Here is a 23,115-nt window from a genome sequence, read left to right as displayed (position 1 = left end):
ATTGTAGATAATTTCTTGGTCCTTAATGATTACCTGGGTAATATAGAACTCCATTTTGGCAGGAATGCCTGTAATGTGTTGTATTCAGGAAGGCACTACAAGAAAATGCAAATTTGGCATGTTCTTTCTGAAGTTGCTTTCTTACCACTAGTATATGGTTTGCTTCTGCATTTCTGTCTCCAATTTTAACCTCATATTTATGACATTTGTGTCAATCATTGCCCTCGAACTGAGTTTTTGAACAGCTCTAGTGTCTAGTGAATTGGCTAATAAAACAGCTTGTGTTATTCTGTACCATTCCTTATAAATTAACCTAAGTGGCTGCTGAGGGCTCCATGTGTAGGAAACTGCCTGAAGCAAAGTGAGGGACTAAATCTGTGCATATGGGGAGGGACAAAATAGGGAATGAAATGTCAGAAACCAGCCTCGTACTTGGCCTTAACCTCTGCAGTTATAGTAGCACATCAATTAATTGCCTAGCCTTTTCCTCTAGTGCACATCACTGTGAAATCCCTAACTTGCTATTAATTTTTTATGATGCTGTATTTTTAATGCCCCCCCTCTGTGTTTTGTCTTCAGTACTTGTTTGTCCTGGATTCTTCAAATACTGCTTTATTCCTGGCAGATTGCTCTGAACTGTCTTGCTAGGTTAATTTGTGTTTTGTTCCGTGTTTGTTAGCATCTCTCTATAAATTACCAAAGGGGGAAAATCAGGGGATAAAGGGTGTGAATAAGGTTTTTCAGTTGATGGAACTGTCTTATCTTGCTAATAAGGTGTCATGGGTACTTTTAGGTTTCATAAACACAATTTTCTTGTGTGATGCTTCTGCAGCTCAAAACATGGGGATTCAGCAGAAATATTTTCAGCAACCATGGGTGTAAATGAGAAAAATGATGTTAGACTTGTTCCTCATTCTGCTTTCTTTCTCTAACAAGTTTAATGTATATGAAATATACTCATGGGTCTGAGGCATCCTAAGCTAGTTCTTGCTGTTGAACTATAATGAGTCCTTGGAAAGAGCCTATGCAATTTGTGACGAGTTTTTATTTGGCAGCATTATCCCAATCTTCATTTTCCCAGCATTACATACTCTGACAGGTCTAACTTTTACTCACTTCTCTCTGCATCATCTGCCATTTTCATATTCACTGTTATCTTTGTATGCTTTCCTCCTTTTGTCCTTTGTATCTCAGATCTAACCTTTCCTCAAACAGTGGGCTAAATATTAAGATACATACAGCTTTGTGCATTTAGCTAAATAGAAATTAGCAGATGTAATAGATTTTAGGAAGTCCTTGACTCTCCCACATGTACCACAGCTGTGATACAAGTAAGCCTAAGCACCTCACGACTCCATAAGCTCATATTAGAGAAGGATATAAGTGCATTTCAGATCTGATAGTTTAACCACCAATGTACTTTTTTTTTTATCCCTATTTGTAGAAATAGTTCATATTATGGAATGTTACACTGTTTTTATCTCTGCTGTAATGCACATAAATTGGAGACAAAATCTGTACATGAGGTCAAGGTTTATGGGATCAAGCAAAATCACTGAGCATCAGAGAAATGTAGGGGTTGGAAGGGACCTCCGGAGTCCAACCCCCCTGCCAAAGCAGCTCCCTAGCCCAGGTTGCACAGGTAGGTTTCCAGGTGGGTCTTGAAGGTCTCCAGAGAAGGAGACTCCACCACCTCTCTGTGCAGCTGTGCCAGTGCTCCATCACTGCACTGTGAAGAAGTTCCCACACACATTTGTGCAGAACTTCCTATGCACCAGTTTGTGGCCATTTCCCCTCGTCCTATCACCATACACCGCTGAGAAGAGTCCAGCCTCATCCCTTTGCCTCCCACTTTAGATATTTAGAGATGTGGATTAGAAGAGAAGTGAGATTTTATTTTTGTTGGGCTGATAATAGATGCAGGTATCATGGATCAGGAGATATTTTATTTTTATAAAAGCAAAATATGTAAGTGGCTGTAGTAACATTTCAGACAAGATTCATTGCCAGGACTCTAAAATCTAGGGCACTGAGAAGGTGACACATGAGTTGCCTAGAGCAGTATTCTCTGTCCTGATTAACTGGAAAGAAACAGCAATAATAGGAAGTTCCATTCAGTTGCAGTAGCAGAAGCTAATAAGATGAATCATGGCAAACTGTCATGATATCAAATACAGTTGTTAAGATTCCACAATGGCCTCTTGCCAGGCATTGAGATGTATTCACCTGGATGTGTGAAATGAGTATCCATCAAAAAATGAAGTGCTAATTGTCATCACAGCTGCTTGAAAATGACAGATAGTGCATGCAATCACCCAACTGACCAGGAATTTAGGGAAACCAAGAACTTGTGTGTGTCTGTACTATGGCAGCGTGACTGCATTTTTTTCTCAGGTAGCTGAAAAAATGTCTGATATTATTATTGAAGAGTAATTGAAGACTGAGGTCTGTCTCGTGACATATGAGGGCTTTATTTGGTGATTAATCGATTTGGAAATTATTTTATCCACCCAGACTGAAAGAACTTCCTCCACCATTCTCTGAGATTTTCCCCCAGTAGAAGAAAGGAACTTGCTTCTTCCTCACTGTCTTACTGGCACATCTGGGCTGCCAAGGAAGTTGAACCAATGGAACATCATTTTTTCTGTGGATATATTCTTTGTTTCTTTCTTAATTTTTTTCTGACTCATAACCTGGATAAGAAATATTTTAGAAATATATCAGGTTTGCAAAATAGTAAGATAGACTGCTGAGAAATAACTACCCTTTCTAGGTTTTCTTAATAATACAGACAACAGGCAGTAAAGGAAGAAGAAAACACAGTAAAATTGAAACCTTTGAGAATCTCTATGAATGTTCAAGATGTGTTGGATTTGGATGATGCTCCATAAACTTTAATTTTATCTCTCTGCTAATATTTCCATACTTTTACTCTTCTTGTATACAAACCATGGACATGATGCCAACAGCCTGAGGGACTGGTGGGGTTTGTGTCACTTAGAGTCTGTCACTTGGACTAGATGAATTTCTTAGAAGGTCTGCTGTAGTGCAGACTAGAGTGATGACTTTGAAGTATGATCTGGAGGACAGATTGCTGTATTGTGCTAGGCATTAACTGTTCATAGCCCTGTCATCCCTCCTGGTTGAAAACTCATGATTGGCTGTAATCTGTCCTTGGTACTTGCTACTTCAGTCAGACCCTCAAATGCCTACACAACTGACAGAGCTGCACAATTCCTAGTAGTTTTTTGGGTTTTTTTAACCTGCATCCTGCAGTCAGGAAGGGTGGTGGGCTTCTGATACTCAGGCAAGTTCCAGTTGTATCAGTTTGTTTTCAACATTCTGTGCCCATGTTATGGATATATGTACATATGCTTTATCATTTACTGTGCTTTCTGTGCAAAACAATGCTTTTCTCAAGGTGCCTTTCCTCCCCCTTGCTTCTGCTTTTTTGTTTTTTACCTTGTGCATTGATATAATCCTCCATAGTCTGTTGTCTTAAGAAGTAAATTTTAATCTTGAGTGAATGTGTGCCTGAATTTACGACATTTGCAGGTGTGCCGATTGTACTGTGTAAGTTATAAATAAGGGTAGAATTTGGCTCTATGCATATTTTGGGTTGGTGTCCACAGGCTGTACTGTTGTGCTTTGTCCTATGCAAATCTATTTGTGTTTAGGTGTTGTGTTCCAGCAGCTTTAAGAGTCTGGCTGGCCATCCACTGGCAGCATGGCACAGAGCCATGACCACCTTCTGCTTTCTGAGATCTCTCTTGTCTCCGGCTCAGTGGGAGCTGAGAAAGCAAGGAACAGCCTATCTGAAGCCCTTTGTTCTTCCTCAGCCATTTGGTTCCTTGATTTAATATCAATTGGGCTCAGAGAAGCAGATTTTTCTGGACAGGATTGGAACACATTGATGTAGGATGTCTGTTGCCTTAGCCAGCAATGATCCCCAGCTCCACACTCTGCACTGCCTATATTCTGGATGAAGACAACAGCTTCTTTTTTTTTTTTTTTAATTTTAATTTTTAAATCTGATGTATGTTTTGGGATATGCCAGGCACAGCAATATGGACACTGTTTTAAGTGTCAGACTGATGGAAGTGAGAAAGGCTATAAAGACCTTCTCTGGAATAAGTGAAAGGTGCACAAACATAGGCATTGGAGTTCATTGCTCATTGATTGTTTATATTCTCTTTCACCTCTCCCTATTTTTGAAACTTAAAAATAAAGGTGGCTTTAGACAACTGAGAAAGCTGCTTTTGATGCAGTATTTTTTGATCTTGCTGAGGTGAAGCAGGAGAAGGGTAGCTGAGAATGTGCCTCGAGTTTTCTTCTAGAGGGTAAACTGTTTGCTCTGCTATAGTACAATAAAAACCTGATGTCAGCAGGGAGCATGTCCAGTGGGTTTAGGTTTTGCAGGTTTTGCATATTGTGCAATAGAGAGAAAAGAAGGTTTGTTGTTATTATTATTTTTAATGGTGCTTCTCTTGCCCTATCCAGGACCAAGAAAGCTCTTTCCCAAGAGTACTTTCTGTTCAGAGGCTCTCTCCTAGATGGTGCTTCCTAGATGGTAAGTGTGTCTTATTCCTGTTTTGTCTAGCATGCTGCTCGCTGCTGGTGTAGTTGTGAAGGACTGTGCATTCAAGAGTGCCACTAGGAAGGGGCAGCTGTTCTTTGCCATGCTGAGAAGGTGAAAAGGGAGCTGTGTGTCCCCCTATCCCTTCTGAAAAATGGGCCTTCAACTAGCGATCAAGATGTCTTCTGTAGCATCATCTCCCCAATGAGATGTGTTTTTCCAAGGGTGGTTGGAGGTTTTGCTTTATTAGAGTCTTTGCTGTGAGTCAGCAATTATGTTGGCAGTACCTGGATTCAGAATGTGGTTGTAGTAGCACGTTGCCGTCAGCAGGGCTGTGTTCTTCATTCCTGTTTCTCCATAAATACTGAAGTATTTAGATGATGGAAATGTACTCCCTGTCCCTTGTAAGAGGGCACTTGTATTTGACTCAAACTTAGCCAAAGCAGACAACTTATTTGGGGTTTACATCAGGCTCTAGAGCACTAGAATGGGCAGCTAAAATGTATGGCAGCTGCTTTTACAAAAGCTTCAGCATCAGGGGATTGATTTTATTATGGTTCAAAACAAAACCAGTTTCTACTTGACAATTTCTATTGACTTTTTCTCATCTCTCATGATAGATAGAAATGATAGAAAATAAATTGAGGAACTGTTTGGTTTTCAGAGAAAAGCTGGGTGGGCAGATGGGTTCAGTTTTAGCCTTTAGATGTTTGATATTCCCTCGCAGTGCCAAAAATGACAATGCTTATAGCAGTCACTATGCTGTTCTGTAGAAATGCCAGAATGAAAAAAATCTGTGATTTCACTGGCTAAACTAAATGCAAAGCAGAAACAAAAATATCACATCTGATAAAGCACATTGAAGGTGATAAAATAGTTCTGCTTTTAGTGATATAAATCATTTGGCAGTGCCAAGATTCATATTAGGTACTTTGTTTAGTGATTCTCCCCTCCTTTAATGTTTTGTTCATGAATAGAATAAATTTTCCTTGAGTGTATCAGTAATTCAGATTGAATATTTGAGCATTTGATCTACAAGGAATTCCCAAGCATATTATTGTTCTTTAGATTCACAGTTTGAATCAATCATATTAGACCTGGTGGTTTTATGATGTTCTTGCTGTACTGTAGATGGAAGAATGCATCTCTTTCTGTCACACATTATAATGTAAGCAATTCTTTTTAAATAAGCCTGAGACCACTTTTTTCTGCATTTTAAATAGCTATTTCAAGTTTATAGCTTCAAAGAATATTGTTTTTCCAAACCCCACCTTTAAATTCCTTTTTCAGTGGTGTAGGAATATAGAAATAATTAATGAATCAGATCATGTTGTGACTTCACTGACACAGAGTTTTTCTTACATGGTGCTGATGTCAGCTCAGCCTATCTTGTTCATACAGTTCTGCATAAACCACTCACTTCATTTCTGCTTTTTTATTTATTTTCTTTGCAGCAACTTCTGCTGATCGTTTTTACCGCATTGACAGATCTCAGGTAAATCTCTATTTGGTTCCTGCTTCTATAGATCATTTTTAAAGCCATGCCAGTTGTGTCTTAAAATGAATGATCTGTCATTGCTCCTGTGTACTCTAAAATGCTGCTGATATCTTAGGAAAAGCAGAGAAAAAATTCTGAATCGTTTTTTAGTTGACATAGTTTGCATCATTTCCCTGAGGACACTGAAGTTTTGTATCTGCTGATCTGCTGCTTTTCTTTTTAACTATCAACCTGATACAGAAATCAGGATGTTCTACATTAGTCATCCTTATCATGCCTTAGTAAGGGTGTCTGTGCAACATTAGAGTGCTTGATTTTATCTTTTCATTGATATTTTTAGACGCTAGAAGTCCTGATCCTGTGTGTGACATGAAATAGCTGTGGAAATGAATGTGATTAAAGCTGAGAATTATAAACTGAGCTGTATCAAATATTCCCAATGAAACTCAAAGCAACATGTCATTTCATTAGATTTAAACCCATGGTGTAGATCTGCCAATCTGAATATATTTTCAGAAAGACACTTTGAAAATTTTACAGAGCTTTTTGATGCTTCTGAACTTGTAGGCAGAATAGACCAATTATTGATTCAGCATGAAATGTAAACTGTTGATTTACCCATTGGTCATTTGCGTCTTGCTCCCCTGAGATCTATGTAGGCTGTTTTTGAATTATATGAACATCTGGAGATGGTGTTTTATTTCAGTTAGAAAGAGCTGTGAACTTAGCTCAGAGTCCTCAGGTTCAGTGTCTGCATGTGGCCACCAAAGGCCTTTGCACACAGTCATATAAATGCTTTGATGAAGTTGTACTTGAAAATTTGGAAAGCAAGGATGAATAAGCTGCTGCTACAGGTTAAATTGAGCAATGCTTTATTCTACACTTTTTTATCAAGACTTTTTTAATCAACACTGTGTGATGGTCCTTGTACACGAAGTGTGGGAAAGTATCCTGCCCATCCTCCTACTTAAAAAGACCTTCTCATACTCATTTCTGAAGGACAACAGGAATTCTATATCAATAAAAATAACGAAGGATTGAAAAAGAGAATTTTGGTAATGAAGATGCAAAACCAGAATGTACAAGCAATTGAGTTTTTAGAGACTATCTCAAAACAATGAAAAATCCTGTCAACTGTGGGCAGGCCGTAGGTGTTGGTTCTCAGCTGGACATGCAAGCTTCCACTTCTTGGGTAGACTTCCAGTTTTCAGCAGAAGGGTGTTGACTGGACAAAAGTAACCGAGCAACAGCCTTTTAAGCGTTGCAGTGAGTGTGAAGCTTGTTGGTTGGAAATCTTGTTTGGCTTAAAATCTAAGAAGTGGTTATTGCTAAGTTGACTTGGTATTTTTGTGTGTGTTTATGTATACACTTAAATACACAGACAAGTACCATGATTGCTTTTCAGCCTGATTGTATTCCCAGGTTTCCTAGAGCCAGCTGGGCTTTCTTGAATGAACATTGATGCCTCAGTTTCGTTATTTGCTCCTTATATCATTTCAACAGGAACATTTGCACTTTGTGACGGAAATTTCGCAGGACGAGATTTTTATTCTGGACCCAGAGCTGGTAATGTCACAGCAGGGGGGGACGCCACCTGGAATGCCTGATCTGGTAGTGGAGCAGGCCTCTGGGTGAGTGGTTCTGGGATCTGGCCTTCAGCAGCCACATTAGAATTTAGCATGTCTTTTCTGATCCCCTCTTCTGAATGGCTGGGAGATATGGGAAAGGGTTTAGCCTTGGAGGCAGATTCAGGTGTAGCAGTGGTAATGACAGATGGGCAGTAGAGCAACATCTACTCTATTATACATCCTGGAGCAAAACAGAACTAACAAGTGTGACTTCAGTGCCTTTCACACAGTGGATTTATCTGTTCCTGGCATAATCATAGAATCATAGACTGTACTGGCTTGGAAAGGACATTCCAGCTCCTCTACCGTGGGCATGGTTGCCACCCACTGCCTCATCCACCCTGGCCGTGAATGCCTCCAGGGATGGGGCATCTACAGCTTCTCTGGGCAGCCTGTGCCACTGCCTTACCAACCTCTGATAAGGAAGCCTGTACCTATCAAGCTATGAACCCATTCTCTGCACTGTCGAGGCTCTGATACCAGTATTTAAAGCCATAAAGTCCTTTGAATCTTAGAATGACTGTGAAGTGTCTTTGTTTCTTATTGCCCTCTAGGCAGACTATAAATGCTCCTGTTCCTCTTCAGGAAGTGTCTTCTATTCATGGTGAATTAAACTAAGCTAGCTTGCCGCAGGCTGAAAAATACTGGGAACAAACAAGCATGAAAGAGTTGCAAAGTGGATCATGAGAGGTAATTTCTGGGATTTAAAGCTTTTCTTTTCCTTCTTCCCTTTCTCTAGAATATCAGATCGGTGGAACCCCACACTTCGAAAGAGGATGCTGAGCGACAGTGGCCTTGGCAAGATTTCCCCACACTACGAGGTACCTGACAAACAAAAGGACGCCAGCCAGACCTATATGCTGCAGTAAGAACCCTCTGCATTTCTCTGCTTGATGACACATTGTCACCATGATCACAGACAACTCCTAATGGCTTCTTTAAAGTATTGTTCTGACATGCTGGAACAACAGATATTCCTTTGTTTCTTCTCTTTTGTTCCTCACTTCTGCTCACTTCTGTTTCTTCCTTCCTCTCCAATATTTATATGTTCTTGTCTTTGTTTTTCTGCCCAGATAAATAGGAGGAAAGGGACAGTTTAGAGAAGTGGTGGCTGTTTCTCTCCAGAATCTAGAGTTATGAACTGATGCAGATTATTCATTATTCAGGAGGGCAAGCTCTGAAGTATGTTTAGACACTGCCTTGTTTCTGGCAAAGCTGATAGTTGTATCGTAAATTAGGCAGGGGACTGCAGTAGGGAGAACAAGATATTATTACAGTTATGGCAGCTGAAAACTGCTCTGGGAGGGCTGGCTTCTCTCCTCAGTTTCCTCCACAGAATTTCTGATTGATTCAGAATTTAAACAAACTTTATAAACTGTGACAACAGACTTCTCACTTTATGCTTGTCTGCTCTGAGTTAGGCTGGGTTTCTGGGAGGCCATTGCAAGAAGACTTTGAAAGAGACTGAAGGACTAGAAAGTGAGTAGTATGCTTTCTGTGCGTCTCAGGTTATATTATTAAAATTAATGGAAAGTTTGTGTCTTCCTTCTTCTGACTCTCATTTTCCCACCTGCAGAATACAGATAATATTGCAACCTCGCCTTAGAGGATTATAGTGAGGGTAAATTTCACGGTCACATAGAAGCTCAGATATTATGGCAAAACACTGTCAGAGATGCTTAGGAGAAAATTAATCACTTTACATTCTGTGCACAGTTTTGATAGTGTGGGATAAATGAACCTTGAGGTTGTGTACTGCATGTAAAGAATATAAAGGGATAATAAGTGGGTGTTTTTAAACACTGAAGAAAGAGTCCACTAGAAGAAAGTAATATGTATCAATATAATTAAAGGCTATCATCATGTATGTGTGCTACAGGGCTGGAGCATGGTGCTCAGATAACAAGTGCTCTGGTATTTTCAAGCTTTTGTGTTCTTGACTTTCCAATTAAGTGTGGTTTATCATTTTAAAGAAAAAACTTAGAATACTTCTATATTTTTGGAAGCTAAAAGCAGTTCACAGATTCTTTACAGAGATTTGTCTCCTCAGAATTTTCTTCATGTCAAACTTGCTGAGAGGATTTTAATGATAAGGTTCCCTAAAAGGAATATGGCAGAGCACAGAGGGGACTCTTCCTCACACTCAAGAAGCTCCCATAGATCTTTTGAGAGTCATCTGTGTCCAATGTTTTATATTTTGTCTGAAATACAGCATACCACATCTAACTCAGTCTGTCAGGAGGGCAAGTGGCATAGGACTTGCTGTGATAGAAAGCACCATACTTTCATTCAACTGAAGTCGGTCATTTCTCTTCCAAACGTGAGTTGGAAGTGACCCTCTCAGATGTTCTGAGCAGATTAGATTGCAGTTGGTCATAGAATGGGTATAAGCTACTTAGAATCTCTGACATCGCCATATATGAACTCATTAAGATGAAGTAACGTGTTCTGAGAAGTGAGGAGTGTAACTAAAAAGACAAAGTGTGCTAGCAGACTTCAATAAATTAGACAATATGTGATCTAAAAATAATTATGGTGTATGGCATTGTTTTTGATCACAGACTTCGGTGTAGAAAGTAATTTGACTGTAATGGTTTTATGGAAGTATTCTTTCTGAGAGAACTATTTATACTTTTAATTTTAATCAGTTGAGCTTCATGTTAACTAACTTTCAGGTGACATTTAATTATCATATTTAATGTTTTGCTATTCCTTCCCCTACCCTTTCCAAAGACTCTGATGTGGGACTGATAAGTGGACTGCAAAACCATGGAAGTTAGCATCCTGATGCAGTAGCCAGGAGATGGGGCATGTCATATCTTAAATGGGACATCAGATCAGTGTTAAAGGTGCATACAACCTCATGGGAGGACAATTTCTTGTATTACTGGTGCTTGGTCTTAAAAAAAGCTAAGTATTCTAGACTAGCTTCATTGAAAAATGTAATTGCATTCTTCCTTTGAACACGAGTGGGTGCATCCTGCTGATTTATCCCATGCACTGCAATGGTGCAGTGAAGTGAGCATGAACATTGCCTCAGAGTCTATTTCATGCATTCATTGTTGGCCATGTATTTCTTCTCCTATAATGGGTTTGTCAACTTGTTATATGACGAGAGATAGAAAATTAAAAAAAAACAAAAACAAAAAAACAAGCAACACAGCTACATACAAAAATGAAAGACCGACTGATCCTTGTTGGATGTTTAATCTGTGTCTTTTAATTGAAATCACTCATTTCCCACTGTTACATTGTTATATTCCCATTGTTACGGCAGTAGTAACCACTCTTCTAGTATCTGACCATCTAGTGTACATAGAGGTAATGTGTTTCCAAAGCTGCTAGATGCACTGTATGAATTGAGCGCATGGCTCGTGAAGGGTGGATGAAGGTTAGCCAGAGTGCCATCTGGCTCAGTCAGAGAGAGAAAGAAAACACCTATAGGGGCTGGAAGTCCTGTTCACTAAATAGACATTAATTAGCTAGCAATATCACCCAGGCACTGCTTTATGAGGCAATAATAAGCTAGTTCATGAGAGGGAAGCAGAAAAAGGCTGTCAGCCAAGTATTTTAACTCAACCGCAAAAATCAGATTGTTGTGCAGAAAGTCATTGTTATTGTATGGGTGTTAGAAGACGTTTGTCTTTTTTTTTTTAAAGATAAATCTTTGGGTGATGCAAGGGGAGAAGAGCATCAGGGATTAAAAACTTGCATGCAGAGAGGAAAATGAATGCTCATTGTAGAAGTCAAGAAAATATTGAAGTCACTTGCATTTGAACATGTTGTACAGGAGCTGCTTAGTGATGTTGAGCATTTGAAGGTTGAGAAGCTGATGAAGGGTTGAGAAATTCAAGTGTTTCTCTGGGATTCCTGCATTGGAAAACTCAGCAACACCTCTTAAATAAGCAAAGAAATCTGTTATGGTGTGTTTTGATAGTAAAATCTGGATTAGTTCAGATTTAGTTTACAAGCCTAAGTCATATAAGAAAATAACATGTTTTAACTACCTATTTGTACAGCTGTACAAGTGTCTTTTCCCAGATGACATTACATGGGTAGTGATTACTTTTGAGCAAGTCTTGTTTGTGAGATCTATCAGCATTCCATCTATCAGCATTCCTGGTTATCTGGAGAGGTCCCACAAGATTGGAGGCTTGCCGATGTGACTCCCATCTACAAGAAAGGCCGTAAGGAAGACCTGGGGAACTACAGGCCTGTCAGCCTGACCTCAGTATCAGGGAAAGTTATGGAACAGATGATCTTGAGGGAGATCACATGGCACGTGCATGGCAACCAGGGGATCAGACCCAGCCAGCACGGGTTCACCAAGGGCAGGTCGTGCTTGTCCAACCTCATCTCCTTCTATGACTGGGTGACCAGACAGGTAGATGAGGGAAAGGCTGTTGATGTAGTCTGCCTGGACTTCAGCAAGGCCTTTGAGATGGTCTCCCACAGTATTCTCCTGGGGAAACTGGCAGCCCACAGTGCGGACAGGTTCACTCTTCTCTGGGTGGAGAACTGGCTAGAGGGCCGTGCCCAGAGGGTAGTGGTTAATGGAGTTAAGTCCAGCTGGCGTCCCGTTATGAGTGGTGTCCCCCAAGGGTCGGTATTGGGGCCCATCTTGTTTAATATCTTTATTGATGACCTAGATGAGGGGATTGAGTGTACCCTCAAGTAAGTTTGCAGATGACACCAAGTTGGGAGGATGTGTCGATCTGCCTGAGGGTAGGGAGGCCCTTCAGAGGGATTTGGATAGGCTGAATAGCTGGGCTGAGGTCAATGGGATGAGGTTCAATAAGACCAAGTGCCGAGTCCTGCTCTTCCACAATAAGCCCATGCAATGCTATAGGCTTGGGGCAGAATGGCTTGAAGAATGCATAGAGGAGGAGGACCTGGGGGTGTTGATTGATGCTCAGCTTAACATGAGCCGGCAGTGTGCCCAGGTGGCCAAGAAGGCCAACAGCATCCTGGCCTGTATTAGAAATAGTGTAGCCAGAAGGAGCAGGGAGGTGATCATCCCCCTGTACTCAGCTCTGGTGTAGCTGCACCTCAAGTACTGTGTTCAGTTTTGGGCCCCTCACTACAAGAAGGACATTGAGGCCCTGGAGCGTGTTCAGAGAAGGGCAACAAAACTGGTGAGGGGTCTGGAGCACAAGTCTTATGAGGAGCGGCTGAGGGAGCTGGGATTGTTTAGTCTGGAGAAGAGGAGGCTCAGAGGAGACCTTATTGCACTCTACCACTTCCTGAAGGGAGGCTGTGGTGAGGAGGGGGTGGGCCTCTTCTCCCTGATAAATAATGACAGGACGAGAGGGAATGGCCACAAGTTGTGCCAGGGAAGATTTAGATTAGACCTGAGGAAACATTTTTTCTCTGAAAGAGTGGTCAGGCACTGGAATGGCCTGCCTAGGGAGGTGGTTGAGGCACCATCCCTAGCGCTGTTCAAGAAGCGTTTAGATGAGGTGCTAAGGGATTTGATTTAGTAGTTCAGTGGGTAGTGATGGTGATAGGAGGATGGTTGGACTAGATGATCTTGTAGGTCCTTTCCAACCTAATGTATCTATGAATCTATGAATCTCACTTTCACTGTATGCTTGTGTAGTCCTTAAAATAGAATAATTAATTACCAAAAAGCAGTGTCCATTAGTGTTCAACTGTATTTTCTTTCCCTTTTTTTTTGTCTTAAACGCTTTTACAGATATCTTGTAAGGCATCATTCTTGCTACCTTAAAATGGAGCATGGGAAAGATTTGCCTAAATTGTTTCTCCAGGTCTTGCTAGGAAAGTGGTATTAAAAATGAAGGGATGTTAGTGAAAGGAAGGATAATAACTCGAAGAAGAGAAAATATGGTGTAAAGAGTACTGAGAATGTTTCATGGAAAGGTAAATATATGTTGAATAAGAAAATTACTTTGAAGGATGTTAAAAAAAAAAATTGTAAGTATGTAGCAAAAGGATAGGAATTTGATTTGAGTGAAAGGAAGTTTCCTTACTGAGACTGAGTGGGAAAAATTGGTGCACTTCAATGAGATATCTGGTCTTATATTATGAAAGCTCTCACTATTGTCAGTGTAATTCAGTCATGGTAGTTAAAATCTTGCTTATGTTCTAGATGAAAGCTAACATTTATCTATCATTAGGAAATCTTTCCTTCACCTGCTGCTGTAAACCTTCCCTTACTCCCATTTCTGGAGAAATTCTTGACAAAGAAGGCACCTGTTTATTGTTTTTTGCTCTTGTGCCCAGACACTGTGAATAGAGAATGTCATGTGATACTAATTCTCTCCATATACTTTAATATTTCAACCTTATTCATCTTCTTTTCTTTTTTCTGAAGATTTTAGTAGAAAAAAAATCTTTCTTTTTGAATTCTGCCTTAAAGATGTATGTCTGTTGTTCTGAGAAAATTTATTTCTCCCCTTTCATGTTCCTTTAAAAATGGACAATGTAACAATGAAAATCTAACAGAATTTTGGCATTGCTTGAATAATTTGTTTTGCAGCCTCATCTCTTGCCATCCAGATCATATTTTTTTCATCATGACAAACAATAGCAGGGCTCCTAAAAAAGATGGAATTTGTTTGACAAAAAGGAATAGATTTTCTCTGTGCAATCTCACATCTTTAAAATCAAACCATGCCAGAAATAGTTTGAATTTCTTGTTTTCTCTGTATAGTCTGTTCAATAAAAAGGTCTCAAAAACAGGATAGTTACTTTTATTTTGTGGCACAATTATTGAATATAAGAACAATATGGAGACCATAGAACTGCAGACAGAAATGCTTCCCAGTGAAATTCCTGTTCTTTCCAGACTGACAGCAAGGGAAAATCTTATGTACTGTCCTGTGCTTTGCAGCCAGTGAGACTTCAGAAATGTCTTTGCTAACAGTATTTCATACTTTCTGGAAGCTATTTGGATGTCCAGTTGTACATTTTTTCTTGGAGAAAATTTTATTTTCTTTCTGATGCTGCTTGAACAAATGTATGATACAGATGAATTTGTCAAATAGTTTGTCATGAGACTGTGGAAGTAAGACTTATGCCTGGACAGAAGTTAATTTACAAGTTAATCTTGACTCTCACCCAAATTGTTAATTAATTATTGTCTACCTTTCCCAGGCAATGTCTCCAGTTGTAGTGTTGTTTATTCTTCTCATAGCCAAGAAATGAGATTCCTGGACAAGTCGGAATACAGTCAAATACCCCTTGACTGAACTGCAGAAGAAAGGAACATGACATAAAGAGAAAATCAGCATAAAATCATGGGAAATGTTGAGTCATTTTGTTGCCAAAATATCTTTCCAAACTCTTTCTCACATATGAGATAATTTTCTGGCATATCTTGGGTGTATCGCATACAGACTCTATATGCAAGGCTAACTCTGAGAACAGCCATTCCCAGCTCAGAATTCAAGAGATTCAGCCTGATCTCAGCCATGTTGTTACCTATTCAGAGACAGTTATGAACATGAGGAAATCCTGGCATTTTACTCTGACATCTGAGGACGCAGAAACAGGACTAGGAAAATTGTTACCTCATATCAACAGCAAGGTCACCCCAGTCTTCAGGCTGAGCAAGCCTAGTTTCCTCAACATTTCTTCATAGGACAGATGCTTCAGCCCTCTGATCATCTTTGTGATCTCTGCAAACAGTCAAAATCAGATGAGTATGAAAAATGTTAAGATGAACTTCTTCTTTTAAGTGACTGAATCCAAAGAAGACCTCATTTAATTACCATTTCCCCTGTTCATTAGCTGGATTTTGATGTCACTACTGCCAAAGTCCAGCTGCATTTACGTAGAACTGGGATGTAGAAAAGTCATGTTTGTTACTTATTAACGTTTCTGCAGCAGTTGTTAGTATTTGGTACTTAGAGATCCTAGATACATTGTCTTGGCAACTCCTTTACCAGTAGTAGTGAGCTTTAAGACATTGTCTAATTCTTCTGCTCTTGGTATGAATTATTTCTAGAGGAAGAAACTGGAATTTTGATTTGATTTGCCTGTGTATGACCTTATTTGTGAATGTGAGTGCAATGGAAATAGTGTTTGTTTTCTTCCACAAATAAGTCTTCAGCCTTTGCTGTTACGGTGCTGAATTGCAAAGGGGTTTTAACACAGGTTGGCACATCTGAGAAAGCAGTTTGTGTTTCTGCTCCTTCAGTACATGATGGAAACAGAATAGTACTTATTACCAAATGATTTTATTATTCAAAATGTGAATCTCCAGAGTGGATTGGGTGGGATTTTAGATTCCTCTTTTCCCACCCACCTGCCCCCAAGCACTCAGAATGAGAGCTCTTAATTGGCTTTTGTTGCATCTCACACCTGATGCACAGCTGAGAGTATTCACCCTACTGACAAATTATTTTGGCAGTGAGATGCAAAGCATTCCTACGCACCACGAGACTACAAATTGGCCTCTTTAGAGAAATCTTACTTCTTGACTGGCTTCCAGAAGAGAAGTGTCAGAGCTGTAGCTCTTCTCTTTTTGTGACTTTAAGCACAGCATTGGTACTTGACAAAGGGACCTACTTACCCAGATGTTGAAGAAGTCAGCTACCATCTTGCTTGAAAACACTTTCAAATTATTTCCAGTAAATAAGAAGAGGAAAATGAGTTTTCAAGGTGGAATGTAGTTTTGCAGTGTGTTTAAAGGATGAAATTGATGTTGACAGAGTTCAGATAGCTAGGTGCCTCAGTTTTAACTTGTTTGTTGTAACAGCTATAAATCTACTTTTACTCTGTCTGATTGCCAAGGCCAAAATAGAAAAGCTTTTTTTTTTCTACTTTCTTGTTATAACTCTTTCATTTTCTTCCCTCCGCCCGCCTCCTTTTTTCTTCTTCCCTTCTTTTTCCTCCTTCCCTACCTTCTTTTTCTTATTTTTATTTTTACCTTACTCTTCCATTCTGCTTGCCTAGTTTAGCCCCTGGAGTGAGAAGCAAAATCTATGCTGAGTAGTATGGCAAATGTATAGCATGGAAAGCAGATGAACATATCAAGAGAGTCATTTCCTGTACAACTGTTTGGGTAAAAGAAAATGGCATTTGATAATTTGATCTTTAGAGCCCACTGCTTTCCTGCAAGCATCAAGTTTGTAGCAAATGTAACTGGCAAGAGAAGAACAGAGGAGAGTGTAGAGCTGATTATTCCACTGTGGGATATTAATGTCCCTCTCTTCAGCTTTATGGAATGGGAATAGCAGACTGAGGGCCCCCAAGGACATACATTACAGACACTGGAATGGGGGCTAGTCAGGTTTACTTGAGTAATACAGAATGATCAACAGAAAGGGTGCCTTTACTTTTTCTGATCTTGCTTTGAGCAGTCTTATAAATATAGGATAAATAACCTCCAGCGCTGTAAGCTTCCAGTCCAATAAATGCTGGAAAAGAAGTGAACCTTCATGCTTTAGGTAACATGTACATGTCTATTTCTTTGTACCTGTTACTTCTCTGTAAGAGTTGAACTAAGACAGAAATATTTCTGAGCATTTTGTAGGAGCAGCAAACCTGTGTCCATGTTTTCTGTTGCTGCCATAAAGAGTGGCCATTTGCTTGGAGAAGAGACCAGTTCTTAGTGTGCTCTCATTCAGTACTTTATTTCCAGCCTTAATGATTTTATGATTCCAAGACTAATAAGCTTTTAGAGGTTCAGGACATGGACCTGATCTATAATGCTGTGCATATGTAACATGTGCATCAAACAACATATTATGTTCAACCTTTCACGCTACGACATCTCATAATCTGCATTCAGACTTTATTTGTTGATATTCTATCCATATTTTAATGTTCTGGCTTAACAGGTTTACAGAGATAATTGAAATGTAATTCGGTAAAAACAACCAAACAACAAAGCTGCTCTAGATCATCACACAGAAATGCTACTTTGACTGAGTTGACTTACACTCTGAAAAGTCAAACCTTTGCTAACTTTCTTTAATTCTTCTGGTATTTACATGTTCGAATTTCAGCTGTAGCTGGAAAACTGGAAGGGCAAGTGTCAAAATACCATACAGGAAAAGCTAGAGGCAAATCCATCATGTAAAAATAGGTCATCTTTTGAGGATTGCAAATTAGTATTTTAGACCCATAAAATTTGGACTGTTCTGATCACAGTGGGAGCAATATTTTGATGTGAATGCTTATTTGGCTCTTGAACTAAAAGTGATTTTTTTTTTTCACTACAGCCGCTTGAAAAAATATTTTGGTAGGGTATTTTCTCTATGTGTGGAAGGCATTTCATACTGGAAAAATGTTGCCTTGTTGAAAAAGAAACTACTTGTGAATGTGGGCTGGTTTAGCATGCTCCAGTTGGGGACACACTCCCCAGTTTGTCTGGGAATTGCTTAGGGAGGGGGAGCCCATTCCCCAGGCTGAGAGTTTAAGCATGGCTGCCCTTGTTCTTCCACTTTTTGGATGCAAGTCCCAGGCTCCTGGCTGCAGGTTTATATGTGAGGATGTAGAAGGCTCTGTCTCTTCTTGAGAAACTGCTGAAGTGTGTCTTGGATGAGAGAAGAAAATTCTGAAATCTGGAAAGTACTCAAAGGAGTAGGGAGAAAAGTTGTCCCTGCTTGCCTGCTGCTCCTTTGTGCTGGGGAAAGAGCTCTAACACCCAGCTCTTTGTCTCAGTAGTTGAGACTGAGTGAGCATTTAGCAGTTCTGGCACAGATGTGTGTGCTAGAGAGGGAAATACATGAAGAGTGGGGCCACAGCACATATCCTTACTGTGGTTCCTGGCAGTGTTGATGGCCATGGGCAAAAAGGGACAGATGGACCTGGCTACAATGTGCAAGAGCTGAAACCGGAGAGCCAGAAGTGGCTTGAAGCCAGTATAACCCTTACTCCTAGATTCTTGTTTCTCTGCCAGGCCTCTAAAAGTGTAGCACAAAAACCTATCTAAAACTCCTATTACTAAGATTTATTCCCCATTTTTTACCTCATAGCAGGAGTTGAAGAGGCTTGGCTGTTCTGCTCTGTGTAGGATTATAGAGGGGTGTGTGTTATGCAAATTAATTGAAGTGATTTTTTTTTTTTAATTAATGATAAGCAAGTGAGGGTTGCTTACTGCTTAGCACTTGTGAAAACTAAGCCACTTACTTATGAACGTAATTGTGAGAGCCTTTTTCTGAGGGATTCTTACGTTTCAGTCTCCCAAAACCACTAAAGGCAATTTACCAGGAGTCACTAGCTTGCTTTGTGGTAACAAATGCATCACTTAGGGCAGTTTCTAGATTATTTAGAAATCCAATCTGGCCTGTCATTATTTGGATGGTGTTTCTGGGAACCAAGCTGCTGATGTGCTTCATCTCCATCCAACCTGAGGGCAAAGCTAGGGATGTGATTTCTGCATCAGAGTGCAACCAGTGTGCCAGCAGTGTGGCTATCATGGCTTTTCAGTTATTAGTATGATTCTTTTCTCTGGCTGAAATAAAATGTTAGTCATAGAAAATGCAATGTTTTTTGTCAATCTTTTACTGGAAAAAATAGAAGTACATAGATATGCTAGTGAGAAAAGAGGTCAGATGATTTGCTGCCTGCTTGTACTTGATATCTTTTTTTAAATTTTATTTTGTGTTTCATGTAGAAAGTCGGGGGAGGGCTTATTCATACCATCCAGTCCCATAACAGTCTTTTCACTTGAATGTTCCATGATCTGGCTGTATACCAGATATCATTTTATTTTTTTAGGGTTTATTGCCACATTAGCCATTGCCTTACTTCCACCTTCCCTCCATCCCATTCTGCCAAGATTTGCTGAACAAATGACAGAGTAGGTCAGTGAGGATTTTAAAGATTTAATTCGAGTCTAGAAATGGAAGAATAAATTTTCAAAGAGCCTTGGATCAGGATCTCTTCAAACCGAATGTCTTACATTCCCCTGAGATACTTTGGTGTCATGTGGTGATGAGAGAAACAGGAGGCAAGTATTAAAAAAGAAAATCAACAAACATCCTGGGTCACCCTGCTGTGATCCTGGTGGTCATCTGGAAATGCCTTCTTTTCAAAGATACAATCCAGCATTCTTCAGTCATGTTTTTGATAGCGATTCCAAAGAAAAGCTATCTGTTTCAAGATGAACATACTAGAATGTTTCTCTATATTTTTCTTCTTTCTATCTTTTAAGTCAAGGTTAAGCACGCTTGGATTTACATTTTGTTCTGCTCTGAAAATATGTTCTTCCCTAGTTGAGCAGCAATTCCCAAGGCATTCCTCTGGGTGTCAGTACAACTTCAGGAATAGCTGTATTGTGGTTACCCAGGCCTGCCTTCTCTCAGTCTTTTACAATGGACAGAGAAATACAGTAAATGTTAAGAGGAAAAAAAAAAACCAGTAGTGAGACAATGAAACAATATAAGGGGCAGATGTGCCTGAGACACAAGAAGGGATATGTCAGAAGTGCCCTAGTTTTCCTATGAAGCGTCAGACCACACTCCTGTGTTGCTGGTCTAGTCACACAGTTAGCTGCAGGCAGATTGAAGCTGGAGAGGAGGAAGGTACAGAGATGCCAGGAAAACTGCTGATCTTTGCCCTTAACAGAATTAGAAAAAAAAAAATTAGACTCTCCAGACTGTTGTTACAGATTGACGGGATATGTCTGAACAGAATTCTGTACGATGATAAGTAACTTGAGTAGTTTTTTTTAGATTTAGGAAGCACTGCTGGACAGAATTTTCCCATGTGTGAAGACAGTGTTACCATTGTGTGAAATACTTTTTATAAAAGAGTGACAAGAAAAATGGGATATTAATAGAAGAAAGCATTGTAGAGAGATATAAAATTGCAGAAAATAAAAGTTGGAAAGAACCTCTGAAATTCATCTACTGTAACTCTGAAATATGTTCAGTTATAGGAGTTATTCAGAGCCTTGTCAAGCTGAGCGTTGAATGTCTGCAAGGCTGGAGATTCAACAATATCTTTGCACAACCTGTAACTGTCTTTGGTCATCCAACCAATGTTTTTCCTAACATCCGGGCTAAATTTCCCATGTTCCAACTTGTGACTGTTGTTTCTCATCCTATCTTTCCTCCTCCTTACTTCAAGACTCTGACCTTGTCTTCTTTATACCTTTGAATTAGATAGTTTAAGGCAATAGGATTTCCTGTGAGTCTTCTTACTGCATGACTGCATTTCCCTCAGCCACTTGATGTGCCTTCACCATCTCTTTGAAACCTTCTTTGAGCTCACTTCAATTTGTCAATGTCTGTCTTATTCTGGGAAGCCCCAAACTTGGTGCAAAACACCAGATGTGGTCTCACAGAGTAGAAGGGAAAAATTCTTTTCACTTACCTTATGGTTATGCTCTTGTAAGTGCAAGAGTATTACAAGAGTATTTGCTTTTGCAAATACACAGTTGGCTTTCATGGTTGTGAGGGCACACTGCTGTTTGGCATTTAACATGTAGTCAACTAACAAACCACACTTTGTTCTGAAAAGCTGATCAGCCCCCAGACTGCCTTGTTGAATGAATTTGCCTCTCTCCAGGTTCAGAAATTTCCATTTGCCTTTGTTGAACTTGCTAACTTATTTCTCCAGCCTACAAAGGTCATTCAGAATTGGGCATGTGTAGGTTGAAAGTGGAAGGCTGGAGTTCTCAGTAATTCCTAGCCTTGTATTTTCTGTCAAGAGCCATGGCAGAAAATAGTGGCAGCTAGGCCAAACCCTATATTTAACTTTTATTGGGCTTCTCCAAGAAAGAGATGCTGAGAGTGCAGGAAAACAAGTAGTTCTGCTTTTCTGCCAGGAAGATACAAGTCACAGTCTGCAGCTGCAGAGAATTTGCAAGTCCCAGAGGTTTTAATGCAGTTTGCTGAATGAGGGAGTTTCCTCACTTTTTTTTTTAATAATTAATGTGCTAAGTCTTGTCTTTCATTCCAATCAGAAAATATGTGAATAAATCCCTACAGGAATACCATTTTCAGTTCTGAAGAGATGTACACACAAAGTGAGGAGGAACAGATTTAATCGAAAAGCTCTTTCCCTCCATTGCTCACAGGGAGGCATGTGTACAAGAAAGTTTGCAAAAATACATTGCTTGAGCAGGGAAAAAGAGAAATGGTCATAAAACCCAGCAAAATTGTTGCATGCGGATTGTTACTTGGCTCTTAAATTCTAAACGGCTGTTTTTAAATAGGCTTAGTGCAGATGGTTTCTGCTACAAGTTTATTGATTAAAATAGCTGCTTTACATCAGCTCCGGGTTTGTTTCTCCAGAGGCTTTTGTATTCATGAATAATGTACCTATTTGCTGAAATTTTGTTAGAATTTGTCTGCTTGAGGCTGGCTGTGTTTTTCTAGATTTTGGAAGCCTTTGTTGACCAGGCACTAAATTGTGACAGCCCCCTGACATGCCTTGCTTAGAAATGAATGTTTCCTCTTCCATCCTTCCACTATTGAACAAGTCTAGTGCTTGCACACTGGGGAGTGCACTGGGAAACAGCTTCAATATTTGGCTGTTTGGGGAAGACTTGCATGATAAGGAAAACTGTCTTGTCTACTCTGGGGGTTAGGTCTTTGTCAGCAGTAGATCCAAACCTTGAAAGAGCAAGGAGAAAAATTCCAGTGAGTTTTGGATCAGACTCTGAACTCTGAGCCATAGTGCTGTTTTGGATGGATATGTCTCATGACTTCAGTAGCAGAAGTCTTTCCATTTCTTGGAAGCATCTCATGAACATATGATTAGGGCCTTTTTACATTATTATGCTTTTTTGTGCATAAACTAAATTGCTGGAATATATTTGTACACCTTTGTAAGAGCACAGTATAGTGCTTTGCTTTTGTAACGCATGAGGCTTGCAGGTGCTCATATCTCTTTGGAGTAGAACTTAATACTCTGTAATGGGAGTACAACACTGTACCAAAAGGAGGGAAATGAACACGGAAAGGAAAGAGAGGCGGCAATATGCTTTTCTTCCTCATTCTTTCTGATCCTCTTCCCTATTGTCATAGTAAAATTTCTATTGTCTTTAATTAATCCTTACAGGAAAAATTCTTCATAAAGCACCAGCTAACTCAGGACAGAGAAGTCAGATTGGTACTTTTTGGTGAAAACATTTGAAATTGGGCTTCCCTTTCACATTTACAAATGGGAAAGAATAATGTTGATAGAAGAACATAAAAATTCTGAAAATGTAGTCAGTCATAGACATATTGACCTCTTTACTTTCTTCTGGGGAAGAGCTGGTAGTGGTGATGATGAGCCTAGAAGTTAGTTTTGGTAGCACTGTTAATTTTCTACAAGTTAATTTTCCAGCAAGAGCATAAACAAGTAACTACTGTTGATGTGAAAAAATAAGAATTCCACTCTGAATTGTCCAAGATCTGCATATTGTAGTGCCAGATCCTTTTCTTGAAGGTTGAGCTAAATGAAAGTCTCTTCTTGATTTAATTTGCAAAGTGTATTGACCCAGGTGG

The 23,115-nt window shown here is 39.6% G+C and overlaps 1 protein-coding gene across 4 annotated transcripts in view; it reads left to right on the top strand.

Annotated features, from left to right (window-relative positions):
- Positions 1-23,115, top strand: part of DGKI (diacylglycerol kinase iota) — a 209,044-nt gene that overhangs the window by 155,228 nt on the left and 30,701 nt on the right. For all 4 annotated transcript variants that reach the window (XM_065742681.1, XM_065742684.1, XM_065742683.1 and 1 more), the window contains 4 exons: positions 4,501-4,570; positions 6,031-6,071; positions 7,578-7,705; positions 8,442-8,567. In XM_065742681.1, the coding sequence (XP_065598753.1) occupies positions 4,501-4,570; positions 6,031-6,071; positions 7,578-7,705; positions 8,442-8,567 (365 nt within the window). The remainder of the gene's footprint in view (positions 1-4,500; positions 4,571-6,030; positions 6,072-7,577; positions 7,706-8,441; positions 8,568-23,115) is intronic.

Source organism: Cyrtonyx montezumae, unplaced genomic scaffold (assembly GCF_038088225.1).
Source record: "Cyrtonyx montezumae isolate F1298 unplaced genomic scaffold, pur_monq_1.0 scaffold_3, whole genome shotgun sequence".
NCBI classification, from domain to species: domain Eukaryota; kingdom Metazoa; phylum Chordata; class Aves; order Galliformes; family Odontophoridae; genus Cyrtonyx; species Cyrtonyx montezumae.
This window is presented reverse-complemented; position numbering and strand designations above follow the sequence as displayed.